This window comes from Camelus ferus, chromosome 3, assembly GCF_009834535.1.
Source record: "Camelus ferus isolate YT-003-E chromosome 3, BCGSAC_Cfer_1.0, whole genome shotgun sequence".
In the NCBI taxonomy this organism is placed as follows: domain Eukaryota; kingdom Metazoa; phylum Chordata; class Mammalia; order Artiodactyla; family Camelidae; genus Camelus; species Camelus ferus.
The window spans coordinates 75,300,131-75,316,252 of NC_045698.1; the positions used below are offsets into that span (position 1 = coordinate 75,300,131).

Consider the following 16,122-nt stretch of genomic DNA (forward strand, 5'->3'; position numbering starts at 1 on the left):
TCGCCTTTAGGCAATATCGTGACACCTCTCATTTTACTGTTGCTCTGTAGTTTAGAGCACGTCCTTAGACTAATTTATTTTATTCTCGGAAAAGTCCTGTGTGGTGAGCAGGTCGGGGAATATCAGCATCTTTATACGGCTAAGGGGGCTGAAGCTGGCCTGAGTTCACGTAATTAGTGTGTGGGAGAACCAGGCCTGAAGCTGAGCTCTCCTGGCACTTTCCATGTGTTTCTCCTTGTTAGCTGGTGTTTCTCAGGAGCTGGAGACACAGAAAGCATAGTGTGTAATTATTTCTCTACCAGAGGCTTTGTATATTTGTATATTTTCTCTTAAAAGTACAAAAAATTCTTTCAAAAAAAAAAAAAACCTTTGCTGTGAGAAACCAACTATTTCAGAGAAATGTAAAGATAGAGGAAGAACAAGGGAAGGTTTTATTAGATACGGAATTTTAATTCAGTTAGACTGCTTGAGTTTACCTATAGGCCTCCTTTTAAAGTCAGAGATTGCATTTGAAAAGATTAAAGATTAGACTTCTGACGTCATTTTTATGTTTTGTAGAGCTGTTTTGATATTGTGAATTGACATGCACATAGTTAGAAGTAGTAAGTGGTTACAGATTCCATGGGAAACACATTATAATAAATGGCCTGAGTGTAAAAAGAAGAGAATGTTCATGTTTGAAGACAGCGTAAGAGGGAAAAAATGTTTAGCTTGAGAACAAAGAACTGAAAAGAACCAAATAAAGGAAAGATAAATGCCTATAAATTTGGATGTTCAGGTCTTTAACACTGTATGTCCAGGATAGAGAACTTATGCTTGACTCTGTAAGAAAATACACATGACGGGTAATCATGAATACAGGGGAAAGAGGCCTGTGTGCGAATCTCTGTGTCAAAGGGCTTGTTTGATCGTGTGAGTGAACTTGCGGGATTTATTTCATGCCTGCTATGTGCCAGTCACCGCTAAAGGCACTAGGAGTACAGCCATGGACTAAACAGACAAGAACCGCTGCCTTTTGGAGCTTAGTGGGAGGAGAATAATAATTAAAGAAGAAAAAATAAGAGAAACATATGTTAGGCAGTGATGTGTTATTATGAAAGGAAAGAAGGAGGGAAGGGCAATTCTAGATGGTGATATGAATAGGGTCATTGGAGAGGGCCTTGCAGCAAAGATGATAATGGAGTAAAACTCTGAAGGGGGTCAGGGAGTAAGGGGCTCATGCAGGTTTCTGTGGGGAGGGTGGTTAGGAAGAGTTAGGAGCCAGGAGAAGGCATGCAGGCAGGAGATGCGGTCAGGATGGAGACTCCATGCACCTGGGCTTTTCTCTGACTCCTTACTGTGTCCCCCTGCCTAGAACAGAGCCTGTGCCTACAAGAGGCTCAGTAATTATTTGTTGAACAACTGAATCTTGTGAGCATTCTCGCTAGGATTCTGCAATGGTCTCTTATGGGTCTGTTTTTTGACTCAAGGAAAAAACGTCCCAGAGATGGACAGCCTCCTTGAGGTAACCTGACATTAATTCCTGGGCTAAAGACATGAAAGGGCAGAGTGGAGGGCACCAAAGACTGAGCCTCGGGCTTCCACGTCCGGCATAGATGGTGGAGAATCTGAAGGACCCCTGGGCTTCTGGGGCACAGAGCAGCCACGATTCATTAGCCTCACTTCCAGGTGACTCGTTCCCATGATTGTTTTCTGGAAGCAGCGCCAGATGACTAGAGTCAGTGAGTGTGAGGTTTTACCCCCCACCACCCGAGGTTTGCGCTTGTTTTCCAGATCACCTCTCTTTTTGTAGTCACCTGTTCCTTTCATTCTTCCTGTCATACAAATCTAAGCTCTTCTGGACTAAAAATCCTGTTGCTACCAAATAGGTTCAGACCCTTGGGCATTCGTGCCCTCTGCAGTCTGGCCTCCACTCCCCGTGGCCACCTGGCTTCCCATGACCCTTCTCCCCTTTGGACAGGTGGACCAACCTTCACTGCCTGTGGGCTGAGTGATGCTGACTCAGCTACCATTTATAAAATGGGCCTGATATCAGATAGACCTGCTTCAGGTCTAGTGTCAGAAAGAGATGAAATAACACTGTGAGAGCCCTTTGAAAACAAGTGCTTGGTACACGTACTTTGTTATGTTGATAATGCTTACAGTACATGCCAGCTCAGGTCCAAACTGGGTTTTAGCAGAGGAAGTAAAAAGCAGTTTAACAGTCTGTCCAGGAAGAAGAAAGACTGAAATCCCTAACCGTAGGCATAGTTTAGTGCCTAACCACACGATCAGAACTAAAGATTTGGGACTATTTGTATTATCATCTCAACTGGTGCCAGTTCTGTGTTAGTCTTTGACTCTTAGCCCATATGTCTAATAGTTGTTTAAAATCTTACCAGTAATCTGAGGGGACTGATTAGTCCATTCAGAGTGGCTTCTTTAAAGAATTGCTCTCTGTCCCCTAACCTCTGATAATAGGAAAGTAATCATTGATGGAAGTTGATGTAGGTATTGTTGCAAAGAAAAGCTTGATACTTAAATGATGTCAGGTATATTTCCATGGTTACTAAAAGAAAGACAAAAACAACTCAGTGGATAAATCCAGAAGGCCAAACTAAACATTTTGGATTGTGTTTTTGTGTGTGTGTGTGCTGGCAGCTCTCAATACACAATAATGAGTTGTTTGTTTAGAGATTGCAATGCCTTTTTCCCACTGAAATAATAGAGGAAATAGAGGTCGAATTCCAAGCAAGACCAGAGGTCTGCATTGACCTGTATCTAAGTAAGCGTTTACTAACCACCTTCTCAGTATTTCCATGAGAAAAGTGCCTGAGGACCACTTTGACACGACAAGGGCACGTCTCTTCCTGCCTGACTGCCCCCACCACCAGCAGTGTGATGGGGGCTGACCCTGCTTGCTCATGCCCCTGGGCCGCTGTCTGTAGGTTCCTCAGTTGAACCTCATTTGGTCTCCCTCACTCCTTGTGGAGAAAGGGGTGATGGGCTCAAGCAGTAGTGAGAGAAGTGAGGTGGGGGCTGGAGGTGTGCTAACCCACTGAGGTGGTTCTGCATTTCCAGACACCATCCCAGGTCACACTGGGGAGATTTTAGAAAAAGAGACTTTTACAGATTTCATTCTCTCTGAGATTCAGATTTTGTATGTCTAGGGTGGAGAATGTAGGAAACAGTAATTTTTTAAAAATTCTCCTCATGATTCTAGAATTGCTGAGTTATCTCTGTTTACTGACTTGGGAAAGTAAGGCTTAGAGAGATTAAATGATTAAACTGTAACTACCCAGCAGTAAATGGCAGAATCAGGGCCCACAGCCAGGTCTTCTGAATCTGGGTGCTAGACATCATCACCTCAGAGGATAGTATTTGACTTTTTAAGAGTTACTAAATCTGTTTCTCAAAGTTCAGTTTTTCAAGAATTGTTCTCTGTTGGTAGGTGAGTTTGTTTTTAGATTGGTATAGCTTACTTTTCTACTTCTTAGATGTTTTTTGGAAAAAATTATATGTCATGTATTTGTAGTCAGATGAAGAGGAGAACAAATATCTCTTGAAACCCTTCCTCACAGCGTGTCCAGCCCAGGATGCTCCAGCCACTGTCTAGGAATTTAACTGTTAGCCTCCTTATCCTATGGGCCTGGCCTCCAACTCTCTTCTACTTACCACCCTCTTTTCTTACACTCTCAGCAGCTTGAGATATAAAAAGAAGCTTCTATAAAGGCTTGAAAACTAGGGTACAGGAGCACCACTGAAGCGCTCTAAATGGGAAACCAAGTCATCAGGAAAGGGTAATGATTAAGGGAGAAGGGGACCTTGGTAGAGAGGATGCTGGGAGAATCTCATGGGAGGATGGATCATGGGTCAGGGTTCTGTAGGCTAGAATGAAAGGCTCAGCCTGGACTGCTGACATTCTAGGGCCGAGCAGGAGCTGTTCATCTCAGCTTCATGGAGCCGTTCTACCTTGATGTTTTGAACAATGATATGTAGTTCAACTCCTCCCCCAATTATTTCCATTTCCATTGCAGATATATTTGTATTTAATTTATTTATAGATATGTATCTTTGTATCTTGATCTGTTCTCTGTATCTATATATTGTGATTAACTATTCTCTGTGGAATTTATTTTGACTGGTGCTTAGCTGTTCTTGCAAATAGTTAACCAGTCATTTCAACATCAGCACCACTTACTGAACAAGATTTTCTCTGTCAACTTGCTTACACCACTCCCTCCTTTTCTTACAAGAGGCAGTTGAAGGTTTTTACTTTATTTTGCCTTTCTTATAAGAATTGATTGGTTCTTTATTGATCTCCCTAGGTTCTGGAAAGGTGAAAATTGTGGTGAAAAAAAATGCCCTTTGTTGTACATATCTGAGAACAGCCGTTCACCTTCCCCTTTCTTTGTGTCATGCTATCTTGTTGATTAAAACAGGATCACTGTTATTGACATTTTAATGAGTGCCCTGGAAAATGAATTTCTACCGGTTATTTCCTGTGTCAGGATTTATAATGCGGTGTGAGATTTTCCAACTTTCCCAGCTGCCCAAATGCACTGACATCTAAGTGTTGTTTGGCATTTTCAAAGAATCTGAGTGAGTTGGAGAAATTTTCCCACCAGGTGTGTAGCCTTAATCTATATATGCCTTACATGTCCTTTAAGAAGGGTGAGGTCACATTCTTCTTGGAGAATCCGGTCAAAGTTATGGCTCCTCTCTTTCTCAGAAAACAGTATGTGTGCATACCCTGTGTACCACAGTTTCCAGGAGTTACTGGATTTGTGAACCTCTCTTTACTCATGAACAAATCCAGTTTCTCTCAATGTGAGATGAGTAGTTCAGGGCTCACATTTTCCAGAGTTCTCATCCTCTCGGGAGAGGAACGTTGCCTGCTCTTTTTCTTAGGAAAGACTGTGATATGAATGTGTAATTTTCAGAATGACTTTAAATCCTGTTTATAAATGGGGTGAGTGGATGGTTGGGCAGGTTGTGGATGGGTAGAAATTATAATTTCTAAACCTTACTTTCTGAGTATGTTTTGATAAATCATAATTTTAGCTCTGTTGCAACCATGGATTAAATACTCCCTTTTTCCAGCCTCAAATCAGAGGTGTGATCTCCTTTAGTTTAGAGCCTTTTGTTATATTAAGTCAAAAGCAATCCTCCTCTTTCCCCTCCGAACTGCCTGTCTGTGTAGCTCCAATCCACAGCTAGAGCAAAGACAAGACTCAAAGGACAGACTTGGAGGTTGGACCACCTGGATTCGAGTGCATTCCCTCGACTCACTGGCCGGGTGTCTTAGAGCAAGTAACTTAATTCTCTGAGTCCCAGTTTCCTCACTGGTCACAAGGCAGTGATAACAGTACCCACCTTAGAGATGTTCTGAAGATTAAATGTGTTGATGTTTGTAAAGCTGAGAACAGCATCAGGCATGTAGTAAGCACAAATGCGTGACAAATAGAGGTTCTCAGCTGTGATCATTCAGTCATAAGCAGTTGTGATTGTTACTAATAATGATGTAAAAATGTTTGTACTTTCTTAAAATAAACTGGAGAAGATTGAAGTTTATTGCCAAAGTAAATCTTGATGTCACTTTGATTTGTATTCCTTGTATAGTTTATTACTAATTGCTCAGATTTTTCAAAACAACATACCTAAAATTGTCTCCATGCTGGGCATGATGCTGAGTGCATGAGCCTAATTTAGCTCTCCCAACGACAATAGGAAAGGAGGCACTATTCGTGGCCCATCTTACTGAAGAGGAAACTACCTGACCTAGGGATGGTGGGTAACTTTCCTGGGTCCCACAGCCAGCACACGGTGGTGCTTTGAAGCACACCCCAGAGAGTCTGGCTCCAGATCCCTACTCAGAGCCTTATACTTGCTTGGGAAGAAGAGAGGAGTGATAGTGCTAAAAATGTTGGGGAATACACTGCCTGTTTTTCTCTTGTCTGCTCAGTAATAATGGGACACCCATAGGATACACCAACCACTGGTGGGGAAGATCATGAAGGACCAGTGTAGAGTCATTAGCGACAATTGCTATGTGAATATGACAGGGAAGGCTTTGTGATACCTTTAAATACAGTAATACAACTTGTATACCATTTCAACCACTTCAAAGGTTGTTGTAAGATGGAATGAGTTAATCCACGAAAACCATTCTGCACGGCTCTGGCACACAGCAAGCACTCCATAAGTGTTAGCTGCAATTACTGTGGTTGTCACTGTGGTTGGCCCTTGATTCTCAAAGGGGCTCTTGATGAGTCTAACCTAGTTCCTTGAATTTTCCAGAGGTTAAATGGTATACTCAGTCGCTTAACTGGCTCATGGTAGAATCAAGCTTTGCCTCCAATCTAGCTTTCTCTTAGAAAGCCCCTGCATTTCCTCCAGTTGCTAGAGAAGTTTCACAGGTCCCACTTAGTTGGGGTTAATCTCCTGAAATAAGTTCTGCAACTTTGGAACATCCAACAGGGGTTCAACCTCAATTGTGATCTGAACTGTTTTACGAAGGCACTTAATTTGAAGCTCACCTAGCACAGTGCTTGGTGCAGTTTCAAAATTTATAAGTTTTCTTCCCCACACCCTCCCTTTCGTTTCTGAGGTCTGGATATTACTAATGTGTTAATGAATATAAAAACAGGTCTTTCAAAATTTGTTTACTCTCCTAGAGCAGAGTGTGACTACTTGAAGGTTTATGTTTTCCTGCATACATATTCAAGTTAAATTCACAGTTTCCCTACATTAAAAAACAGCTTTCTTGGAAATAAAATGTCTAGACAGACTTTGAAACTGAAAAACTGCTTTGCCTCAGGTATTTTTGCTGGAATCATGAATATTTGATATTTAAAAACTTACAGAAGGTGATTGCTATTTCAATTAGTGTTTTAGTCCTTACAAAAAATTATGCAATTTTAGTTTTTAAGGAGAGTACAACTTTTTTCTCATCAGTGAAAATTAATTTTTATGGTCTTAATCTCTACTTTTGTATTGTCTGTTTAAATATCTTAGTGAATTCAATGACAGAATCCCAAAAGTGTTTCCTTCCCCCCCCCCACCTTTTTTTTGTTTTTTTTGTTGTTGTTGTTACCTTCAGTCTGTTAAGGGCCTTACACATTCATTATTCCAAGAACAAATGTGTCACAGGAATTTTAGCAATGCCTGTTTATCAGTGATTTTTTTCAGGATGGTCTAGTGAGTTAAAATGGCCAAATGACTTAGGTTAATAGTGATAAGTGCTTTTGGAGTTTAATTAAGAGGCCATCAAATCCATGAATTTGAACTAGGACTTTGTTATGATTTTGATGTATAATTGTAGGCATATAATCTGGAGCTTCCCTGATTCCTTAGCTATAAAGTTACGATGTCAGTAAAGGAAATTTATGACTAAGAAGTTAAATGAGAATATTGTTTAATTTGTAACTATTATGAAAATAATCACTATTTATTTGATGGATGATATTGATAGAAATAATAATACACTAAGGGTTCCCTCTGCTCCAGATCCCAGGCAGAGTTCTTGTTCTGCTATTTCATTTCATCTCATCTCTATTTTATAGTAAAGGAAAACTGTTTTGCTGAAATCAGCAGCTAGTAAATTGCAGAACTAGGATACAGATCTCAGGCTTTCTGACTCCCAGCCCAGGTTCTGAACCACTCATTTCTGCAGCTTCTGCACTAGCACAGTCTGTCCTGTAAGCTGGGCTACCTTACACAGTATTTTCAGTGGGTTAGCCACACTGCCATGAAGGAGATAGACATGCATTAGCGCCATTTAATGGACAAGGAAACTAATGCTTTGGAATAATAAAGGACTATTCCAAGATTTCAGAATTGGCACAACTGTATCCTTCTGGAGATCTCATGTACGTAGTAACTAAAGGGTTTTCTCATGTGCTGTTTTCATGCTATTTTGGGGACTGTGAAATTGTTTGAAATTTCATTAGAAATCTTTATCATATGATTTCAACTAGCTATGTGTATCATGTGGTTCTGCGATGAATCAGAATCCCTTAAATGACTTTTTTTCTCTCCCTTCAAACAAAATCGTAGCAGTGCCACTGCAAAATACCAGTGGAAAATATCATAAAATGGGTTATTTCAGCCAAGAAGCTGAGGTGAGGACAGCTCTAAGTTGTTCAGGCACATTAAAATCAAATCAGTGGCGGGAAGGCTGGCAGCTGTTCAGAAAAGATGTCTCTATAGCACATTAAAAAATCGTATGCCCCAGTAAGAATGATCAGGAACTTGGGCTTATTCATGGCTGTGGCCACAGAAAAGAAAAAGGACTCATAGTGTCAGTACCAAGCAGCACACGACTCTCTTTTGAGTAATGGTACATTTCTGAACTTTTCCAAGGATTTTTAAATCATTTGATTTATCATAAACATCTTCCCAGTATAGGAAACAAAATTTATTAATAATGATAAATTTATTAATAATGATAATTATTTATCATGGCATTGTTACTTAAATAGATGCAAGAAATTTTACTGCAAGAAACTCTATGTGATCCCTGTAGCTGACTTGTCATGTTTTGTGTTTTCCTTTTCGTCTGTGCAAGAAGAATAGCTTCTGTAATGTGAATTTAAATGATACATCAAGCTAATAAATGTGGTTGGCTTAGCAAGTGATAAGCATAACTAATTCAATTTAAATGTCTCTTATGTAAAAATAATGAACCAATACGTTAAAGATTAAAAATGTTCATGCAATTGGCAAAAAATAGTTTTTCAATGAAGAAGCATGTTTCAGTTTTAAGATGGTTGATACATCATTCAATGACCAGATAAGGACCAAATTCAGGTATACTGTATTCAGTTGATGGATTTATTAAAAGTAAATAAAAATGAAATGCTTTATCTGAAGAAACGGATAAAACAATGTATATTACGTGGACAAAAAGTTCCCAAGTCCTCAACAACTATGGAGGAGGAAACCAAGGCTTGAGTATCAAAATATACATAGAATATGATGTCACCAGACTCCTTGGGGGAGGGGATGGAGCAGGGGTGTGGGCTCAGTGAGCACGGAACCTGAATGGAAATGAATTTGCCTGAATTCGCTTTTAAATAAAATGAGCATTGTGGTTTGGGGACACGGATATCAAGGCTGTGCAATAGTGTCAATATTGCCTCAGTGTCACCATGGCATGTTGGTGCTCTGCTCATTTGCAGGTGGACGGCAAGCATTCCAATGAGGCAGCCTTGATCCTCCACAGGAAGGGGTTTGATTGCCGCTTCTCTGGCAGAGACACAGGTCTGCATTGTTCCACTACGCAGGGAAAGGTGAGCTGAAAGCTTATTCTTGCTTGTCGAGTTAGTGTGCTTTGAAATTCTTACTTTCTACAGGTGATCTTAACAATAAGATGTTTCATTGCTTCTTCGCTGACTCATTCCCCTCAACTTCAAATTAGCGCAGGTTTCTGCATGTTAAGAAAGCTTTTTCTCAACTTTCAGTCTCTTCTCCTTGTCACCATCAAAATGCATAGGTAAACGTGCATGTTTGAAGGCAGTGTCGTCACTGATTCTTAGGCCTTTCGTTTCCACTCTGTAAAGTATCTTCTTCCCATCGCCACCTCCCCCCTGCATTTCTGCCTCTCTTGGACATGCTCATGTGTCATCTAGTTTAGCAATGGTAAACCCAAGTCCTCCAGGAGCTGAGGCCAGTTTTATAATAACTAAAGTGGGGTGGGCTAGCAGTAGGGGGAGACAGGGAGCAATGAGTCTGTGGCCAGTGGGATAACCCAACCAGAGCCCCCTAGGCAGCTGTACTTAGCTCCAATCAGTTGTCTCCCCAGGGGAAAGATGCGGGGCTAGATCTGATTATGCAAGATTTGCACATGAGCCCCTACTTTGCGGATCAGACAGATCCCCAGGCCAACCACTGCTTGCTGCCTGCACATTGCTAATTTCTCTGCAAATTGGTCTTTCTGGCAGTTCTCATGAAGCCTCTCCTTGGAAGGAAATGAACCTCCAGTCTTACGCCTCTGGCTCTGAACAGGCTGTAAATCAGAGAAGACAGTTGGGCTGATTCCAGCACACAGACAGTTCTGCCCCACCAAGTCAGCTCAGCTCACACAGCTGTTCTCCAAAACCTCACAGACATAGTATAGACCAGACTCAAGTGATGCAGTCCCCGCCCTATACAGTTAGCATGTGCACAGGATACAAAAGGAAGAGGAAAGAAAATACGATGGGGGGTGGGGGGTGGGCACTTAAATCTGCTTAAATAAGCATCTCCCTTTCTTTTGCCTCACCCTGCATGTAGTTGGTGCTAAGAACGCTGACATCTCTGTTACTTTTTTCATTATATTTGCATTCTACAGTGTCGTTGATGATCTGAGTATGCTTGGTGTGAACATTTGTATTCAAACATTAAGGCATTGGGTCTTAAGGGAGTTACACAGTCCAGAGAGACACATTAGAATAACCTGCCAGGAGAGTGGTATTTTCCAACAACCCCCCACTGTGTAGACGGGACTCGCTGACACGGTGGGCCTTCCTTGTGGCGGCCTGTGTCTTATCTCCCAGCTCTTTTGGCACAGGAAGAACGGGGAGAACCACCAGTGTTGGGCGTAAGTATTGACTGAAAGAGGATCTGGTTGTGTTTAAAGCTTTGTGGCCCCTAGATGCCCTTTCTTTTATTGAACAAGTGGCCCCTGCACATGATGTGTTCTCATGAACAGAAAAGGAGGGCAGAACATGTCACCTGGTCCTGTTACTTGTGTCCTCTTCTCTCTGCAGGGATGGTCACTGTGTCCAAGTATGCAGAGGTGTATTTAACCTCCCTCCCGTCCCTTTTCTTTCATTAAAAGGGAACTTTAAACACTGTTTCACTCCTTCTCATCCTGAATATAGAGATGTGCTACTAATCTTTCTTCAAAATTGTTCTAAATCTGCAAATTTTTTTATCATTTTCTTTTTAGATATTGGTACAGAAACTTTTTAACAAGTTTCACTGTTGTAAGTCTCACACCTTCGTCATTATCCTTGATGCATTCACCTCCAGACGCCCGAAATATAAGTGAGATCAACTTGAGTCCCATGGAAATCAGCACATTCCGAATCCAGCTGAGGTGAACCTGGCTTTCAGATTTCATTTGGGAAGCATTGGCTTTTATACACTTTTTGGTTTGACGTGCAATAAAGAAGCACATTGTTTTAGCTTCTGGCTACTGTGAGGACAAGAATTTTGTGATTTTTTTTTTTTTAAACCAGTACAGTAAGAGAAAAAAAAAAGCCATGCTATGAACTAGTTGTTTTTTTTTTTTTAATAAGTTCCTTCCATGAACTACCAACATCAGTATGAATTGATGCAACAAACGAAGAAATGTCTAAGACAACCTCTCAACAGATCGTATCTCAGGTTAAATGCTAACAAATTATATCTGGTTTGGGGGTTGTGAAAAATTGTTATAAGTATTCATGTTGCTGATCCTTCGTTAGTTTTACCAAAATGGAATAAAACGCTGGTGGGTAATAGCTAATGGCCAAAATGGTTGCAGTCATTCATACATGTTAGAAAGATTTTATGTGTTGAAATATGTGGAAAAGTGCAATCCATCAATGCTTATAATATACATAGTTGATTCTATGCGTTTTTCTACCACTTGACCCCTCCCTTCCCTTCCTTTGTAAGTATTTCCAGAAATATCAGATTTTGAATCATTCAGTAGTAGAAGAAGAGTCATATTTTCATTACTTGACAATGTGGGATAGGTGCAATTTATTCCATTGTCACTAAAATAGAAGAAGCAATTCCATTGGTACCATAACCTCTTTTCGGTACCACAAGGTGTCTTTTTACACAGCTCATTTGAAATACAGATGTCCTGAGAAGGGGTTTTCTATTTTAAAATTACCATATCCAAGTAAATGTGCCTTATTTTTTTATAAGTCTTGTTAAATCTTTTGGTGTCCATGTTACTGTTGGGAAGGGGAGAGATTGGGGTGGGCAGGGGGGTTGCTTTCTATGACACATAAATTGTATAATTTTTGCCTGACAATGCTGGCCACATTCTGATCTGTTTCATTCAATTTGTGGTGATGTTACTCTAAACATTTTGACTATTTGAATGTACTGAGATGTCAGAAAACAAAACAAGGAAGAGAAATATTGTTAATTAAAATATGCTGCTGCCAAGGAGACTGCAACTTGAAGCAAGGATTTTGTAACATGCAGAATCCACACACTGTTTCCATTTCACAGGAGTTAACCATTTTGAAGGGAGAATGCTTTAAAATAGAGCCTGTTTTGAAACCCACTTATATGTAGCTCATCATAATTTGTCTTCTTGAAGAGTATGTTTGTTCAGTGAATTCTGAAATTTGTATGTGCTAACCTCAAAATGACATTCTAAACCTATGTGCCATTACAATACTTTTGATAAATTTATTTGGGATCATTGTTCACTTGACATTAAAAGAAAGCATCATTAGCAACATTTAGAATATTCAGTTTTAGCATAGAAAGGATTCTTGAGTATGTACCCTTCTGAAAATTTGCTTTGTGTTAACTGATAGATTTAGTATTATCTGACTTTAAAACTTCCATTTTACCTCCTGTCATTCCAACATCTTCATATAGAAGTTTAAAACCTAATTTCTGTTTTATCATGTAGTCTGATTGTCATCTGGATTTTTAATCAAGATGCAGCTCCTAAAATTATTGTTAAGTTATGTTAAATTCGTAAACTTTTTTCACCTTTAATTATTAAGGAAACAATAATAATATTGATAAAGATATTACAAGGGAGTAATTTCATGCAATAAACATGTACTGTAAGTTTCCTTCCTCATTTTGGGGGATAAACAAATTTAAAAAAAACTTCCTTTTTGTGGACATCTATAGATGTTAGGATTGCCAGAAGCAAATCCCAGGACTAAGATCAGTATTTTCATTGCATCATAAATGTAAAACCTTCCTATAGGAGTTCACTGTGTTCTGTGGTTTAAGTGGGTGTGCTTAACCGTTCTGGAATTTCTGATCAGTTGAAATAAAAAAAACCTTGATGCAATAACAGTGGTTTTGCCACTTCCGGTTGTTTGAGATGGATCTGTCCTGTGTTCGGTCAGGGTCTTATTCAGTGTGTGGTGCCACCAGCTGTTCACAGGTAAAGCAGAAATTCTCTTTAACCAGCAAGTTTCTGCTTTTTATTTTTAGAATAAATCATCAGGGAAATGAAGAGAGGATGCTTCTGCTTTGGGTTGTGGTCCAGAACTGATTAAATAATTTAGTGTCCCCGGCACACACTAAAAATCATGCACTTCAGTTGTGATCTCAGTGGCATATTTGTTTGCTTAGGTTTTATTACATTCATTGTCACAGATGTTCGGTTGACCAAGTAGTTCATTCTTTTCTTTTTTTTTTTTTTTGAAAAATTTAATTTGAGGTTGTAACTGCAGTGTTTGAGAACTCAGCATCCTTGTTTTCTCCAAATACTGATTGAAACAAAATGCTGTAAAATGTGTTATAAAACATTGTAATTACCTTCCCATGTCTTTGTTGTATTTGTGCCTAGATGTTTTCACATTCCTTTGTCTGGAAGAAAATCTTTGCTTTCATTTTGATTATGTCGCTTACCTGGGAATCAATAGGTTTTGATATTTTCTCTTGGAAGATTTTATATCTTTTTGGGAATATGTAATATAAGATATCTAATAAAAGATAAATCTTATCATGTTTATCGTCCTCTAGAGTAAATCCTATCTTGTAAACAAGATGTATTAAAACATTTTGAAGAGGAGGGTGGAGTAGCAAGGACTTGATCTTCGTTGCATCATGAATAAATCACTCCTTCAGATCACTTCTAGTTAGAAAAGATGGCAGGTGGCAGTGAGTTTCACGTCCGGGCTTGGGGTCACCTCTCAGGTTGGAGTCTAGGAACATTCCCAGCAGCACCGTGTGTGCCGGGGGGGCCTTCAGAGACAATTGGGGGGGGGTGCAGGTTGTGGTCACATTCCATATATTCTGCGACAAAAATGAGAGTAAGCCAAGACATAGAGCTAAGAAAGTCCATGTGAGCTGATCTAGAAGGTTAGGTCTGTTGAAAGAGTGGAGTCTGGAAATCACTCTGCTAGCCCTCTGGCCCAGATCAGCACACAGCTTAGTGGTTTTAGGGGAATTCCTTCAAAGCCAGGAGGTGAGGAAGGGGGAGGGATAAATATCTTAGAGGTACACATGGGTTAGCCAGGCGAGCAATACCTGCTAACTAGGAAGTTTAGACTTGTTTTGGGTGATTTACAAAACAAAGAGATGAATCAATTTGTAATATATACACCGAACTGTAAAAACCTAGAGAAATAGTAATAGAAATACTAATTTCATCATCAGATAGTGAACACTGGTTTTGGTTCCATTGTATTTGATTATCTACATGTCAAAATAATTTGAATATTAAAACTAGTAAAGAAAAATTTAATTTAGATGGGCATATGTTCATGTTCCTCCTCTGAAGCTGCAATAGGAAACCAATGAAGGGTGACTGTGACTGTGAATGTAGGAGTGGCTGGGAGGGGAGTGGGAGGAGGACAGTGCAGGATACTTGCTGCCACATGCACTGTATAGAGAATGGCTGAAGAGAGGTCATAGACAAGACTCCTTCAGTATAGACTGGCTGAAGCAAAAATAGGCAATTTATTGTCCCCTGTAATACAAATACAGCCGTAACCAACTGTAAGGATCTATCTTTTCTCTTGTTTTGCTTTCCTCTGAGTTGTTCTCATTCTCAGGCAAGGACTGCACATGGGACAGCAAGATGACTACCAGCAGAGCCAGACTTGCATCCAGCCAGCTTAGTGATCCCACTGGGAAGAGCACCTTTATCCAGATGTTCAGCAAATCTCCTAGGACTAACATTACTGACAATCATCTGGCTCATATCCTAATGATGGTGGGTAGTGGTAGAATTAGGTTCAACTGAATCACGTGGACAAAATAGGTGAGAAAATGCCATTGAAATGGGTTTCTACAACCAGAGGAAAAAGAGCTGGATGCTAGGATGGTTTGGATAATAGGCAGGCAAAATACAATAGAAATACACTGAAGAGAACACACAAATGTGCAAATTTAAAGGAAGCAGAAAGCACACTTAGCTTCAGTTTCAGGAAAGGTTCCATAGACGAGGTAGGCTTGGAATAGTTCCTAAAAGATGCATTTGACTTCAGCAGGTAGACGGATGTGTATTCTCTGTAACAAGAGCAGAATGAAAAAAGTCATGGTAACAGCAAGCCTGAAGAACTAGAAATAGTTCCTGCTGTCTGGAGCAGCACTGTCCAATAAAACTTTCTGTGATAACGGCAAGGCTGTTTATACATGCTGTCTAGTATAGTAACCAGTAGCCACATGTGACTCTGAAATGTGGTTAGTGCAATTAAGAGGCAGAATAGCTTATTATAGTTTTAAAAAAAGCAACACGTGGTTACAGTACTCACACTGGTCCGGAGCACATGGTGTGTATAAAATACTAAAAGGAAATGCAACTGAAAATGCAAGCTAAGGACACTTTGTGCTACAATCCTGCTGCTCAGTGTGGTCCTCAGACCAGAAGCAGCGGCATTACCTGGAAACTTGTTAAGAATGTGGAATTCCAGGCCCCACCCCAGTATGCTGAATCATAATCTACATTTTACCTAGATCCCCAGAGGATACACATGCACACTAACGCGCTGGCCTAGAATTTTTTTCAAGAAGGAAGTTCTCTCACACGTGTTGGAATGGCTATCATACAAGAGGCAAGAAATAGTGCTGGCAAGGATGTGGAGAATAGGGAACCCTGATACACTGAATTATTTTTCTTTGGGGCTTTCCTCTGCTTCAAAGGTCCTGCTTTCAGATCTTCCTGTGGCAGGCTCCTTGTTGTTCCGGTTTTTTGTCACATTTTCAAGAATCTCCCTGGATCAGCCAATTGATACTACCCCCAGCTCCACTTCTTCACTGAGTACTTCACTTCTTTTTTTTTTTTAATGAAGGTACTGGGGATTGAACCTAGGACCTCGAGTGTGCTAAGCACGTGCTCTTCCACTGAGCTGTACCCTCCCCCCTTCTTTTCTTCTTAACAGAGCCAAATGTGAAAATATGTCAGTTTGCCTTCCCCAATGGACTATAAACGCTACTGAGGGCAGGAACTCCAGCTGT

At 40.2% G+C, this 16,122-nt stretch overlaps 1 protein-coding gene across 1 annotated transcript in view; it reads left to right on the top strand.

Annotated features, from left to right (window-relative positions):
* MAN2A1 (mannosidase alpha class 2A member 1) overlaps nucleotides 1–13,668 on the top strand; it is a 152,408-nt gene extending 138,740 nt beyond the window's left edge. The window contains 3 exon segments of the mRNA XM_006177116.3: nucleotides 9,162–9,272; nucleotides 10,913–10,939; nucleotides 10,941–13,668. Of these exon segments, the coding sequence (XP_006177178.1) occupies nucleotides 9,162–9,272; nucleotides 10,913–10,939; nucleotides 10,941–11,066 (264 nt within the window). The 3' untranslated portion in view covers nucleotides 11,067–13,668.
* The last annotated feature ends 2,454 nt before the right edge of the window (nucleotides 13,669–16,122 follow it).